General features: G+C 39.5%; 1 protein-coding gene across 1 annotated transcript in view; it reads left to right on the top strand.

Annotated features, from left to right (window-relative positions):
• Positions 1–8,110, top strand: part of COL9A1 (collagen type IX alpha 1 chain) — a 60,067-nt gene extending 51,957 nt beyond the window's left edge. The window contains exons 34-38 of the mRNA XM_041477473.1: positions 2,087–2,233; positions 3,389–3,443; positions 4,397–4,585; positions 6,636–6,713; positions 7,840–8,110. Coding sequence (XP_041333407.1) covers positions 2,087–2,233; positions 3,389–3,443; positions 4,397–4,585; positions 6,636–6,713; positions 7,840–8,024 — 654 coding nt within the window. The 3' untranslated portion in view covers positions 8,025–8,110. The remainder of the gene's footprint in view (positions 1–2,086; positions 2,234–3,388; positions 3,444–4,396; positions 4,586–6,635; positions 6,714–7,839) is intronic.
• Positions 8,111–14,081: the final 5,971 nt, after the last annotated feature.

Raw genomic sequence — 14,081 nt, 5'->3', positions numbered from 1 at the left:
GTATATCACAAAAAAGTAACTGGAGAGCTGAATTCATTATTTTATTTCAGGATCACTGAAGAGTTGGATTGTTACAGCATCTGACAGTATGAGCTGTGATACTAAAATACCCACAGTTCTCCCTATGGGGAACGGAGGCTGAGCACAACAAAAAATCCTGTGCTTGTGTTATTAGTGATCTAGGTAACTTTTGGGCTAAGCAAATGCAAGCTAAAGAGTATTTACTTGATGTAGATCCTACAAGAAGGACATGAGGAAGAGATAGATTAGAAGAGACATCCATAATTTTATCCACCTAAATTTTTCAAATACTCTTGACTTGATGAGAGCCTACAGTGCTTGTATCTCAGTGAGTGCCCTCACAAGAATGAGTAATCTGTCTGGGAACCTGATAACTCACCAGGCTGGGGAAGAAAGGAATGATGGCTTCTCGGTTGCATAGTCCATAAAAGCAATTTTTCTGTCTCCTTAATGTATCTATCAAAGAATGTTCTTTGGGTTTTGTTCTGATAGGGCTAGAATTGGCTGTCTGGGATGCAGCACAGCTGGAACCAAAATGGTCCCACCTTATGGATTTAACTGATACCACAGCTGAGTAATTTGTTCTTTAGACTCTCTTTCAGAGGGTGTTACTCTCCTTTTTTTTTTTTTCTTTTTCCCAGTAGATTTGGAAGTCGTGAGTATGTAGGATTATTTTTTTTTTCCTGCTTGTTTTGGGTTTTTTAAGGTGGATTTTTTTTTCTTCTTTTGCGCCATATTTTTCTTTGTTATTACTACTATTGGTTATTAGATGTAAATTAACTTGCATTGGGAGCAGCTGTGGTGGTTTGACCTTGATTGGATATCAGGTGTGCACCAAAACCATACTGTCACTCCCCTCCTCAAAACTGGCCAAGGAAGAGAAAATACAACAAAACGCTCATGGGGCCAGGGAGAGATCCCTCACCTGTTACAGTCACGGCCAAAACACACGTGGAGAAACTGATTTATTACCAATCAGAGTCAGAGCAGGATAATGGGCAGTAAAACAAAAGGGGAAGTACCTCCTCCCCCTCCTTCTGCACTGACCTCAGTATCTTCAGAGCTGTTCATTTCACATATTCTCACCATGCTCTTCTCTGGCTGCAATTATTTCTGGAGAATAATTTTTTCCTCCTTAAATATGTTATCCCAGAGGCTTTATTAACATCATTGATTGGCTTGGCATTGGCCAGTAGGTCTGATTCAGAGCTGGCTCGTGTTGGCTCTGCTGGACATGGGGGAAGCTTTTGGCAGCTTCTTAGAGAAGCCACACCTGTAGACCCCCTGCTACCAGGACATTGCTGCTCAAGCCCAATACAATAATTCAGAGGTGCCTGCTGGAATAGGTCACCCTCTGCATGATATTTAATAACTCTTAGTAAAATTACTGGAGCAGAAGCTATAGCTTTATTTACTCAGTGTACTGAAGTGGACATGTTGACATAGTCACATCAATCCTTTCATTCCCCAGGGTCAGGAATAGCTTTCTACCCCTTCCCTGAGTGAAATAAGGCAGCACTGCGTCTGTTCAGGCAGTTTGTCAATGTCAGTTGGTGGGAGGATGTTCCTTCCCCTCTGCCAGCAAACTCCAGTGTAAGCACTAGAACTAGCTCTGGCAGAGTAAACAATGCAAAAATGTGTGTTCCCAAATAGCCTGGGGCCCACACCATGATCCTCTCTAGAGAAGGACATGAAAGACATTTGGAACAAGAAGGGAGCTGGAGTTTTCATACCTTAAGCAGCACTTAATGTCTAGAAATGTTCCACGTTGACATATACAAGGGCAGAAAGCCATCTTGAGCATGTTTGATTTACCTATGTTACTATCTGATTTACCTGTTTTGACAGATTATTTTTCTACTTCTCCCCTGTAAGAGTGCAGACCTCTTAAAAATCACGCAGCTACTGACACAAGTGGCTTACTTATAAGAAGTTCTATTGAACATCTGCATTTCAGCAATCATTTCTTTGCATTTGTGAATAGCTCCTGTCACCATTTTGATATGTCAGAATGAGTCTATCAGTAGTACAGCAGTCTATTGAAATTCCTCTCTTTCTTTATCAGGTTGGTAATCCCGGAGACTCCGGTTCCCGTGGGCCTGAGGGAAGTCGGGGACTGCCTGGCATGGAAGGGCCACGTGGCTCACCTGGACCACGAGGCTTGCAGGGTGAGCAGGGTGCCCCCGGCCTGCCTGGCAGCGAAGGTCCAGCTGTAAGTACTGTTTTCATGAAATTGGTATCTTTTGAACCTTTACCTCTCACTCACGACACTCCTTGTTTTGCACGTGCACGTGCCAAACTGAAGTGCCACAGCAGTCTGAAGTACAGTGTGCCCCTCATCAGACACAGGTTTACACCAGAGCAACCCTGGGCTGTACACAGCTACACCCTTGGGGCCCCAGCTTTCAGTTCAGCTCTGTTTTCTTATGCCCACCTCACCCCTGTAGTGTGCATGAAACCAAACTGTGTTTGATACAAAGGAGCATCACTCACTTTACCTTGCTAGTTAAGTTGACATCAGCTGGAATAGTTGCACTTGCAGGAGCTGGAACACCTTTTAGTGACTAATGGATTGTTTTTGTTGGGATACAGTTAAATTTCTTCCTAGTGGCTTGTATGGGGTTATATTTTGGATTTGTGCTGACAATAATATTTGTAGCACACTGATGGGAGCAGGGAAAAGGGTAATGGTTTCAAAGTGAAAGAGCATAGTTTTAGATTAGATATTAGGAGGAAATTCTACACTGCAAGAATGGAGAGGTACTAGCAGGTCACCCAGAGAAGCTGTGGATGCTCCATCCCTGGAAGAGTTCAAGGCCAGGTTAAAAGGGGCCCTGAGAAGGGGGGTTGGAATTAGATGGTTTCAAAGGTCCCTTTCAACCCAAGCCATTCTGTGATGTTTCAGTTACTCATGAACATTGCATAGAATCAAAGCCTCTCCTTCTCCTTACATTGTGCACTCAGTGAGTTGGTTGGAGGTGCACAAAAAATTGGGAGGGGGCACATCTGGGAGAGCTGACTATAACTGACCAATGGGATATCCCATGCCATGTGGCACCACACTCAGCCATGTAACCAGGGGAAACTTGTGAGAGTGGTAAGCAACTGCTTTCGTTTGTATCACTTGCATTATCATTGGTTTTTTTGTATTTTATTTTCTTCTTCCTCTTCCCCTTTTTCCTACCCCTTCCTCTACTTCTTACTTTCCATTTATTAAACTTCTTTTTCTTCCCATGTTCCATGGGTGTGGCAGCTGGGGTTAAAGTGTGACAACTCTTTATTGACAGCATTTTTTTGAATCAGGCACACTCATAAAATGTAAGTGTGACATCAACTATTTTGTTAAAACCCTTTTTTTTAATCCTAGGGAAAAGAACCAAGCGATCAGCACATTAAGCAGGTTTGCATGAGAGTCATGCAAGGTAAATCGGCTAAAAAGTATTTGATGTTTCTTGTGCATTTAAATTGCGATCACCTATTTCTGTGGAGGCAACCAGGATTTTCCCCATGCTTACCCAGAACAAATTGCATGGCCTCAGTGGGAGACCTGCTGGAAAACCTTTCCACACACAAATGTGGGCATAGTATGAGGAAGTCCCTTACTAATATATATTTTGTAGCCTCATGGAACTAACTGCCTGTTGATTCCACACTACTGCTGTGGTAAGCAGGCCATAGACCAGAGCAGCTGTGTGAAATAAATACATTTTGTATTCAAATCACTTGCTGTGTTTACATACATAAAAGTACAAGCTTCACTGAAAGCTTTTTAGCCTTTTGTATTTACTATCAGGTTTCAGAAAAAAAACAAAACTGTGCAAAATAGGTGAAAAGAAGAGGAATGCAGAGAGAGGTTTCTGAAGATAACATACCTTAAAATTAAAGCAATACAGAGATACTCTAACTCTAATTTGCTGAGATCTTGACACACAGAGAAATGTCAAGCTTTTCTAATACGATTGGGTGCATGGAATTTACTGAGTTGAGAAACTTATCCTACCCTGTAAACACAATTTTTTTTCACTACTTGCTATTGAAGATGTCTTTGGGGTTATTATGCCTCTGTAATGTTAAGGGTTTACAGAATGAATATGCTGTTCATGTTTTAAAAATTTTCTTTCACTGTTCTTGATAATGCTCAACAGGGTATTTTTAAAAAAAAAAACAAAACTCTATAAATAGGATAAATATCTTATATAATAAGATAATACCTTTTGTGTAATAAACTTTGTAAATAGCAAAGTAAAAAAGGAAGGTGCTGTACTGTAATCTGTCAGTTCCTGTAGCAGTGAACATAGAGTCTTCTTCAGTGATCATGGGAATCTCTTCGTTCTTGTTCACTTACTCCATAATTCTCTCCTTCTGCTCATTGCAGAACAATTAGCTCAGCTGGCAGCCAGCCTTAGGAGGCCAGAATTTGGTGCTCCAGGTCTTCCTGGCCGACCAGGGCCACCAGGTGCTCCAGGACCTGCTGGTGAAAACGGTTTCCCAGGACAGCTTGGCCCCCGTGGTCTGCCTGGCCTTAAAGGTCCCCCTGGTGAGATTGGTCGTAAAGGTCCGAAAGGTAAGAAATTCTCCAGCTGGCTTTCACTTGATGACTGCTTTAGTTTTGGTTTCTGGGGGTTTGGTTTGTTTTTTTGTTTGTTTTGGTCTTGCTGCTGTTGTTGCCCCCTTCCTTGGTTTACAGGTTGTGGATGTGTGCTGTACACACTTGAGGTCCAAAAAGGATCCTGAGTTAGGAATGTAAGCTGTTTGCTGTAACTGGTGTGTCAGTAACCACAGTGATTAAAGGGCTCATTGGCCTGCCGTCAGCAAGACTTGTTTAGAAATCTGCTTTTTAGCACCTAAAAAAACCACAAAACCTCAGAAGTCCATGAGAGTGAAAATCAATATTAGGACTCTGACTCAGCTGCTTCTTTCTAGTTCAGGGCAGATGGCTGTCCTTTCTCACATTGTAGCAGTCATTTGATGACAAACACCGCATGTGATTCCAGCAGTGATTGTCTTTGCCCCATTCAGCCTGGCTGTTGACTTAACTTCTGCAAGAACCATGGTCCCAAGAGCTGACATAGGCAGTCAGATTACTTCACTAAGTCTACTTTTCTAAGCACACCCAGTTTATCACATTACAAAGGATTGATAATAGTTTACCTTTTTATTTGCATATAATACTTGAGTCATTTAACATAATTTCACCAAGTGCCAGAGCCTATTGATTCTTTGGAAAGGACGAATCCATAATAAAAGTGACTTACATTTTACACAAAGTCTTTGATCTAGGTAAATGTCTTCTGTTCATGACTGAGAGGTTCTATTCTCCTCCAGAGAATTACAGGGTAAAATTTTCTGCAAAGCCTTATGATTACCATGTATATATTAGTTTCTATTCAGCAGTGGGTTTGATTTGTTTTCCAAAAAGAAGGTCTTATTTAAAAATTGTCTTTCTGCAAAAAGCTGGTCTGTTGCTGGAGTACAGTGTTTACTTTTGATTCAAGGTTTATTTGAAAGTGAAATTTGGAAAACCTTTGAGCGAAGGAATAGAATACAAACAAAGCAAAACTTAACAGCATCCTTGCTGGACCTTTGTTGCTGTTTTAATTCAATGTAATGTCATCTGCAGAAGAAACAAAAATGAGAAATACAAATGTGATATATGGGATATACAAAATTTTATTCAACACACAGCAGGCTACAGTGTGTTAATATTAAAAGAAAAAAATAAACAGATCATTAACCACCCTCCCCCCAAAAAAAACCCTAAGCAAAATACTTCTCATAACTAACAAAAACCTAGCTGTCATCAAATTCTGAGTTACCTTAGAGTAAACCTTGCAATACCATTACAGATACAAGGGAAGTGATGAATGCTCTCATGTGCAACAGCTGTAATGATGGTACATGGAAGCCAACCTGAAAACTCTCAGTGCTTCACTCTGAGTTCCTGGTTCAAATATATTCATAGGTAACAGTGAACAGAATTTGAACTTTACAACCTAAGCAACAAAAAAACCTTCCTCTTACTAAGATGATTCAGGTTTGGAGCAAGATATGGGCTTGAAGAAACTCTGGGTGTTTCCAAATGAAAGTCTGCATGACATTATTATATGAGGATAAAAAATTATTTTGTGAAGGTAAAACTATGCCTTATGTGAATGTCAACAGAATACTGTCATCTGTGTAACCACCTTTTGTCTCTTCTGCACTGGCTGTCTCGAGGACCAACACTTGAGAATTTTTACTTCTTAACTGAGCTTATATAGTTTTGCAGAAGCCAGTACCCTCAGTCTGTATCCCAAATATCCTGAAATCCTGGGACTTTGGTTTATTCCTGTTATATGGTCTGTGACATATTTCGTATGGTACTTACTGTCCAGCTCTAGGTGGTTTCTTTCCCTCCAACCTGTCTGCTTCTGAGTGTGACTCAAATGGGTGAAAAAACCCAAACAAATCCTAAACATTTTACACAGATATGTGCCAGGACATCATTGAAAGATGCTAAGAATATATACAGCCAGATGAATTCTCTGCTTATTAACTGTTCACTTCTGAAAGGGGATTTACTACAAATGATACTCCAGGCAGACTGTAACTAATGTGTCATGAATTTGCTTTAGGTGAGCCAGGAGAAAGAGGAGAAAGAGGATTTCCAGGCAGAGGACTGAAAGGTTATCCTGGACCAAGAGGTCTTCCAGGTAAATAAAAAAGGCTGAGGATAAAGAAGATATATAGTAAAAATTTGCTCAGAACTGATACTTCAAGCTGCCTTGAAAAGATAAAAGGAGTCCATTAAGCAATAAATTCTGAAATGACAGTGCTTAGTAATTTTTACTTCAGTCAGAAATCAGTCTTAAAACTAAAAAGCAATAAGCCTCCTCCTCATTTATCTCAGTGTAGAAAGATTAGAAAAAATGTAAAGAAAGCATTTTAAAAAGGAGGCAATTACACACACATGAATAAAAATTACATACACATGTAATTATATTTAAAAAATAATAAAAAAAAAAGACCATAACCTCCAGATTATCTCACTGGCAGGCACAGCAGTCTTTAAAATATCCAGTCACAATTTAAGATATTATTTTATTTCCACGGTAATTAATTGCAGTGTTCTATAACATGGCTCCAGGAGAGATTCCTGCTGATGAATGAAGCACAGCTGGCCTCTAGTGGCCAGCGAATGAACACAAACATGTTATTTCCATCACCGTTTCTACTGTACATTTCTGTGTTCATCTAGCAAGATTAACTACTCATATTTGTTCTTTTGTGAAAAAGGAAAAAAAATAGTTTAGTATTTACTGATCCCCAAGCATCTCTGTTTAACTCAGAGGTGTTTTCTTTAGAAATCTATCCTGGAAGATGCTTCTTGAAATCACTGTTTTTCCTTTCTTCATTGAAGATTTACGAGTAAAAACTACTTCAGTGCTCAGCAGTTCAAATCTTTACATATATTTCCCCATCCATCTGAGTGAAAAAAAAAAAATTGGTATTTCTTTTTCCAGAGAGGTAATGAAATTCTGTGGTAGCAAATAGCATCTCCCCTGCCCTAGGTCTTGGCAGGAGCGTTGGCTGAGTAGAGTACCCTGCAGAGCTTTGTACTGCAGCAGACCTGCACTGGTACACCTGGAGAGCACTGGGACTGAAATGTCATTGCAGATTGGGTGCTGGGTAGAGGAAAATTGTCCCTGTTAATTGGCATCACTCTTGGGAATCCCCTGACAGCGGTGAAAAACAATCTTCATACAGCTTTTTAGGACAGGATGCTATGCTATGCAAGTTGCATGCTGCCAAAGTTTAGCCCTGCATCCGCTTTTCCAGGTGAACCAGGCAAAGCCAGCTACGGCAGGGAGGGCCGTGACGGTGACCGAGGTGTCCCTGGGGTGGCCGGGCAGCCGGGGGTTCCCGGCCCCCCCGGCCCGCCCGGCCCTCCCGGGTACTGCGAGCCCGCGTCCTGCAGGATGCAGGCGGGACAGAGAGCCGGGAAGAACGTGAAAGGGCCCTGAGAGTGCCGCCGTGTGCCGGCATCGATTCACATCCTGCACGGACAGCTGAGGACAGAATCACGAGCGAAGGAGAAATGCAGACACGGACAAACCTTTCAGCCGGGGTTTCAGTAAGGTATTTTTAACACAGTGGTTGTGCATTCTTCCAAAAGGAGTGTTTAGCAACACAAGCTGGAGCAATGGTGCTTACAGAAATACACAGGTGCTGCCTTCTGCCTTCTCCTTTTGGGGGGAAATAAAAGGTACTTGTCTATTTTTATTTTTGATTTTGTTTAATAAAGAGTTTCTGTGATTTTTTCCTCCTCCCCTACTTAATTCCTGTGTATGATGTACAGTGAAATAATGTCTTCAGCCATCAAATAAAAAAGGATAGTTTTATTTACTGCAGCTGTATCTATTCTTTCATACTTATAAAATAAATTCTAACACATACTCTTCATTCACAGTAATTTCATGTGTGTTTTGCACAGAATATGCTAAACCTCCTTCAGCTTTTCAATTCAATCACAGAAACCCAGGTGGGAGGTTCTTATGAAAACCCACCACCCCTGGCACTGTTTATGCTGCCAATATCTGTAAAAGTACAATCACAGGGTTGCCATAAATAACCCATGTGGAATAACCTCTTCATTTTTTGATTCCAATTTGTGTTGCATTTGTAATTCCATATGAAGACCATTGCAGCTTGCCTTGCTATATGTGGCACTAAAATAAAAGGCTAGTAGCCACTGTCATCAGAACTTTGAGTCCTAGAAATATGTATGTTTCCTATAAAAGATTACAAACCCCCAAATTAATTTTTTTATGTATGGCTGCATTCAGTATTGATGGCCAGAACAGCCAGAAGGCAGCCATTAGATGGCCCAAGTTGCCTTTTTTAGATACTTAGTTTTTAGAGGAAAATGTGCAATGTGGGTATTCTGTTCCTCTCCATATAAATTAAATTATTTGTGGTTTGCCTTTACCTCTCTGAACTTTATTCTCCCTTCAAGACAACAATGAAACCACCCAATGATATTTTCTTTCTCTTCATTATTAGCCATCCAAATTTTCCTATACAGGCTGTGGCACATTTGTTTTAAGCACTGATTTTTCTCCTAGTCCTCAGCTGTGGGATCATGCTCCAAGGACTTGATGTTATGTGACAACAGAGAGAAATAACAAGATCCATGGAGCATTGCATTTTGCACATAACATGTAAGATGACACTAAAGGAAAAAGTACAATGGTACAATGTATACTCCAAAAGGAATTATTGAAAAAAATAGGAGTTAAACCTACCTCAAACCAAACCTGTTTTCCTACATTAATACTACAAGAAGTCACCAAAATCAGCAAGTGCAATGAATTGAATTTGTGAACAAATCCAGAACATGCCACACAACACATGTTTGGGAACACATAAAGGGGTTTTCAAAAACTTTTTAATTAGGTCAGTTTTTACTGACTTGGGACAGAGTACTCCAAAGTTCTCCATAGGTAGTGCAACTAATAAAACACTAGTAAAAAAACCTGTAGTTTCACCAGCAAACTTTTATTTTGACTATAAAGTGTGTAAAACTGCTGAAAAGAAAAAAATCTCATCTGATAACAGAATGAAAATATTGTTTTCTGTACATAATGCATAAACATATGAATCAAAAGAAGCACCCCCCCACATTTAAATACAACTGTGAAGTGCTTTAGAAAATATATTCTGAAAAAGGCATAAAATTCCACAATAGAAAGAAATGTAGGAGCAAAAATATTCATATGCAAAACTCAAATAAGAATTATTACGATCAAACAAATTCAACACTGAGAGTCAATTCAATGCAGAATCTTTATAAGTGGACATCTTAAGATTGTGACAGATTTTCTGCTTTCAAGCTGACTCACAAGTTTTAACTTAAAGAACTGAAGAAAAAATCTTCAGGCCCATTGTAAGTCCTTATGGGATGCGTAGGTTAATCTGATTCTCAATTCCAAACCTTACACAAGAATGGAGAAGAGGTACTTGACAAATGGTAGACTGTGCACCACAACATACCAGAGATGGGATTCTTAGTAACAGCACGTTCAAGTAAAAGAAAGATTTGGAAAATAAAGACAGGATTATGATTTTAAAATAAAGATGTATTGACTATGGTGATACAGAAAAATATTTTAAAATAAATTTAGAACACACAGTGCAAAGAGATTGAGAGGTTTCACAAGCCACTGTCAGCCAACAATTTTAACCAGATGCTCCTAAAACCTCAGTGAAATCCCAAGTAAATCTTCTAATCTCCTTCAGATTCAGCATCATAAAATTCTGTGAGATTTATTGAACAGAAGACTAGTGAAAATCTTTTACCCACCATGATCTCTGTCACCACTTCTCGTTCTGGAGGTTTAATTGCAGTGTGATAAATACATATATTAGCTCCTCAGTTACTTCAGTATAGGCAGGAACCCAGAGAAAATTCTAATGATAGCCAGTTTATAGACTCTTTTTGGTTGAACAAGAACTTTAAGATCATTGGGTCTGACTGTTAACCTGGCACTGCCAACAAATTTGGTGGCCTTCTGACAGGGTTATTGTGGTGATGAAGAAAGGAATAGGGAATGGCATCTGTCTGGACAAAGAATTTGAGAGCGTCCTACACAACATCCTTGTCTGTAAACTGGAGAGACATGGATTTGACAGACAGACCTGGTGGCCACCCTAAAAGAGTTGAGGTCACTGACGCAGTGTCCAAGTGAAGACCAGTTCCTCAAGGGTCCATGCTGGGACTGTTTAATGTCTTTGCTGGTGCCACGGACCATGGGATCGAGTGCACCCTCAGCAAGTTTGCAAACGACACCGAGCCTTGAGGTGTGACCAACATGCTGGATGGAAGGGATGTCATCCAGAGGGACATGGACAGACTCAGGAAGTGGGTCCATGGGAACCTCACGAGTTTCAGCAAGGCCAAGGCCAAGGCCTGCACAAGGGTTGGGGCAATCCTCAGCATCCATCCATCCATCCATCCATCCATCCATCCATCCATCCATCCAGTCCAGACTCCCCAGTTTACAGAGCCTTCCTGTCCTCCAGCAGATCAGCCCTCTCACCCAGCTTGGTGTTGTCTGCAACTGATTGAGGGTGCTCTCAATCCCATCATCCAGGTCACTGATAAGACACTGAACAGGACCAACCCCAATTCTGAGCCTTGGGGAACCCCACTAGTGACCAGAGGCCAGCTGGATTAACACCATTCACCATCACTCTATTAGCAAGAATTCATAACATGATGCCAAATATTGAGCTAAGAGATGGATGTATTATACACCTATACATTATATACATATAGAATTTAATATATGAGTTTATATATAAGTTTTCTGCCTCAGCCATTACTGGGTTCAAGCAACTTAGTATGAACTGCTACCAAAAAATCTTGAATGTTTCACACAGCCAAAGTCTCTGTAGCCAAAGAAGCTCTAGAGCACTATTTGGAGCTCCTAAATGATGTATGAAACCAAGGCTAGGGAGGATTACACTACATTTTATGTCTTTGAATACTTAGTCATGATCTGAGTTCACCCAGAGCCAAGCACAGATCTGCAACAAAATTTGTTTTCCTTCAGATATGAAAAGTGTCAACAGATGGTATTTTGAAGGTTACTTGAAGGACAGAAGGAACAAGAAACCAGGTTTCCCAAGAAACACTTTGTTTCAGAGACAACAGTGTTAATTCACCCTGGCAGAACACAGCAGCTGTGCTCCAAATTCCAACACTGCAATTTGCAAATATTGTTAAACTGCTTAGACAATTGTGTGAAATGTGTTTGCTTGACCTGCTCATCACTGTATTATTTTTTGGCCATGTAACCTCTGCTTCCTTTATACTTAAAAAAAGCAGTTGCTGCATCTCCTCTGCTCATGGGTGACAGGTAGAGAAGAAACATCTATATTTTGTAGGGCAAGTTACTCCTGTGTGATTTGCTACAGCTTCAGTTTTATTCCCTCCCTTCAATTTTTTGTTATTCCTGTTCTGTTTTGCTTGCTGCCTGTGCATTCAAAAGGATGAGTAAACCTGGCAGCTTTAGAAAATGAACAAAACAAAATAAACAAAATTTCTGAAGACACTATGAAAATGGAAGAAAGGAAATCAAGTTGGTGGTGAAATTATTACCTAGAATCCTTTAAAATGTCATCAGCATTTTTCCTCCAGGGAGAGTTGGGCAGCAAGAGAAAAATGAAAATTCCTACAGTTCCCTAAAGTTCAGTGAATCAGTTTCTTGAATAAAAGTGATTATCTCCTACTTGGGCAGGAAGTTTACTTGCATTCAGAGAATATATTAATTTTCATAAATTATATACATATTAAGACCATGGTTTTGCATTTAGTTGGTTTTGTTTGTTTGTTTGTTTTTTTTTAATCCAGATTGTAGAGCTCTAAGTTTCACCAGACTTAGGAAGCACAAGTCTGAATTCAGCTGGGGTCGAAATCCAATCCCCCAGATTCAGCCAACCCACGCTGACTTCTCCCCAGAGCTCACTGCAGTGGCTTTGTGCCTCTCCTTTCTCCTGTTTGCAGTTGCAACCTCCCTCTCGTGATTTGACACAGAAGGAAAGGCTGACATTTTTGACAGAGCAACAAACAGAAAGTATGTGAAATATTTTCATTTCCATCCAGCATCCTCTTTCAGATGTACATGGCCAGACAAGAATGTAAAAAGTTATTTTTCATCCACTTAATACATTTCCATTGAACCGAACTTAAATGCTGCAAGCCAAAAATATAAGGAAGGAAGGAAGCAACCAGTCGCCATGTTCTGTGATTCATTCAGTGACAGCTGCATAAAATTCAGAAATGAAAGAATACAAAACACCAAGGTGTGTCATTGAGAATCCTTCAAACATTCTGACTGGAGACAGAATATATTTACATTAAAACTGCAGTAAGTAATTAAATGCATTAGTGTTTATAGAATAGCAGACTAAGAAAGAAAACTGCTAAAAGACATGTAGACTCCAATCTTTTTAGCTACAAACTTATTTTGGTCTAGAATCTGCAATATTTGTTAGCAATTAATATTTGAAAACCACATTTCCTTACAGTATCCTGAAGCTTGAATTTCCCACTTAAATATCAACCATGACAAAGTCAAGCTTAAACTTGCTCTCCATGACCTACACCCACCTACATGCATGGAGGTAATATAAACATCCATCCAGTACAATCGAATTGTAGTGGACATATCAGGTTTCAGGAAAAAATCGCATGATTTGGTACATCCAGAATCTATGAAAAACTCAATAAGAACACATCCCAAACCAGCAATATTTTGATTTCTGAGTTACTTTTCTTCTCACATTAGAGCAGCATTTCTACTGCATTGGTAAAATGCAAAATTAAGGACTGGTTTTACGTAGTCTGTTTGGAGAAACAAGTTTATAAATTGCTAATTTAGCCAGTGGGATTTTTACAAGACTTTCATATAAACATTTCAGAAAAAAAAAAAGAAAAAAAATTGAGTGTACATAGACATGAAAAATACCATTTCATCCTTGTGAAAAAGAAGAAGATCCAAAATATTTTGTGTGATTATCCATTAATTAAAACCCCCACTTATTTAACAAAGCTGTGCATATCTAATATTTGTCATAACCCACAATCATAAGATGTAAGGGAAGGATGGATAATCAATCCTGTTTCTGTATCACAATGTTCTTTTAACACTGAAACCAGATCCAGCTTAAGGTAAGAATATTGGTTCTCTAAACATTACCAGGCTGCAACTGCTGCCCAATTGTACATTGGACGCTGTTGAAGTTTTTACTAACCTCCCCTGGGGACAAACATCATTGCAGGGGAATAAATGATGCCTGAAAATGAGATGTCTCACCACAACATATTCTTTTGCAACATACATAAAACACAATATAATAATAAACACAAATAAAATCTTAGCAATATTATCTTACAATAATTATTCAAGAAAGGCAGTATTTCTGCAAATACCACCATGCAAAACTAGAGATTTGAAGAAAAAAAAAAAAAAACCAGAAAAAAGTAAGTCTCAAGAATAAAGTCAGAAACACGGACA

Source organism: Pyrgilauda ruficollis, unplaced genomic scaffold, assembly GCF_017590135.1.
Source record: "Pyrgilauda ruficollis isolate IOZ18807 unplaced genomic scaffold, ASM1759013v1 scaffold40, whole genome shotgun sequence".
NCBI lineage: Eukaryota > Metazoa > Chordata > Aves > Passeriformes > Passeridae > Pyrgilauda > Pyrgilauda ruficollis.
The sequence above is the reverse complement of the archived record's forward strand: the minus strand, read 5'-3'. Positions and strand labels throughout refer to the sequence as shown.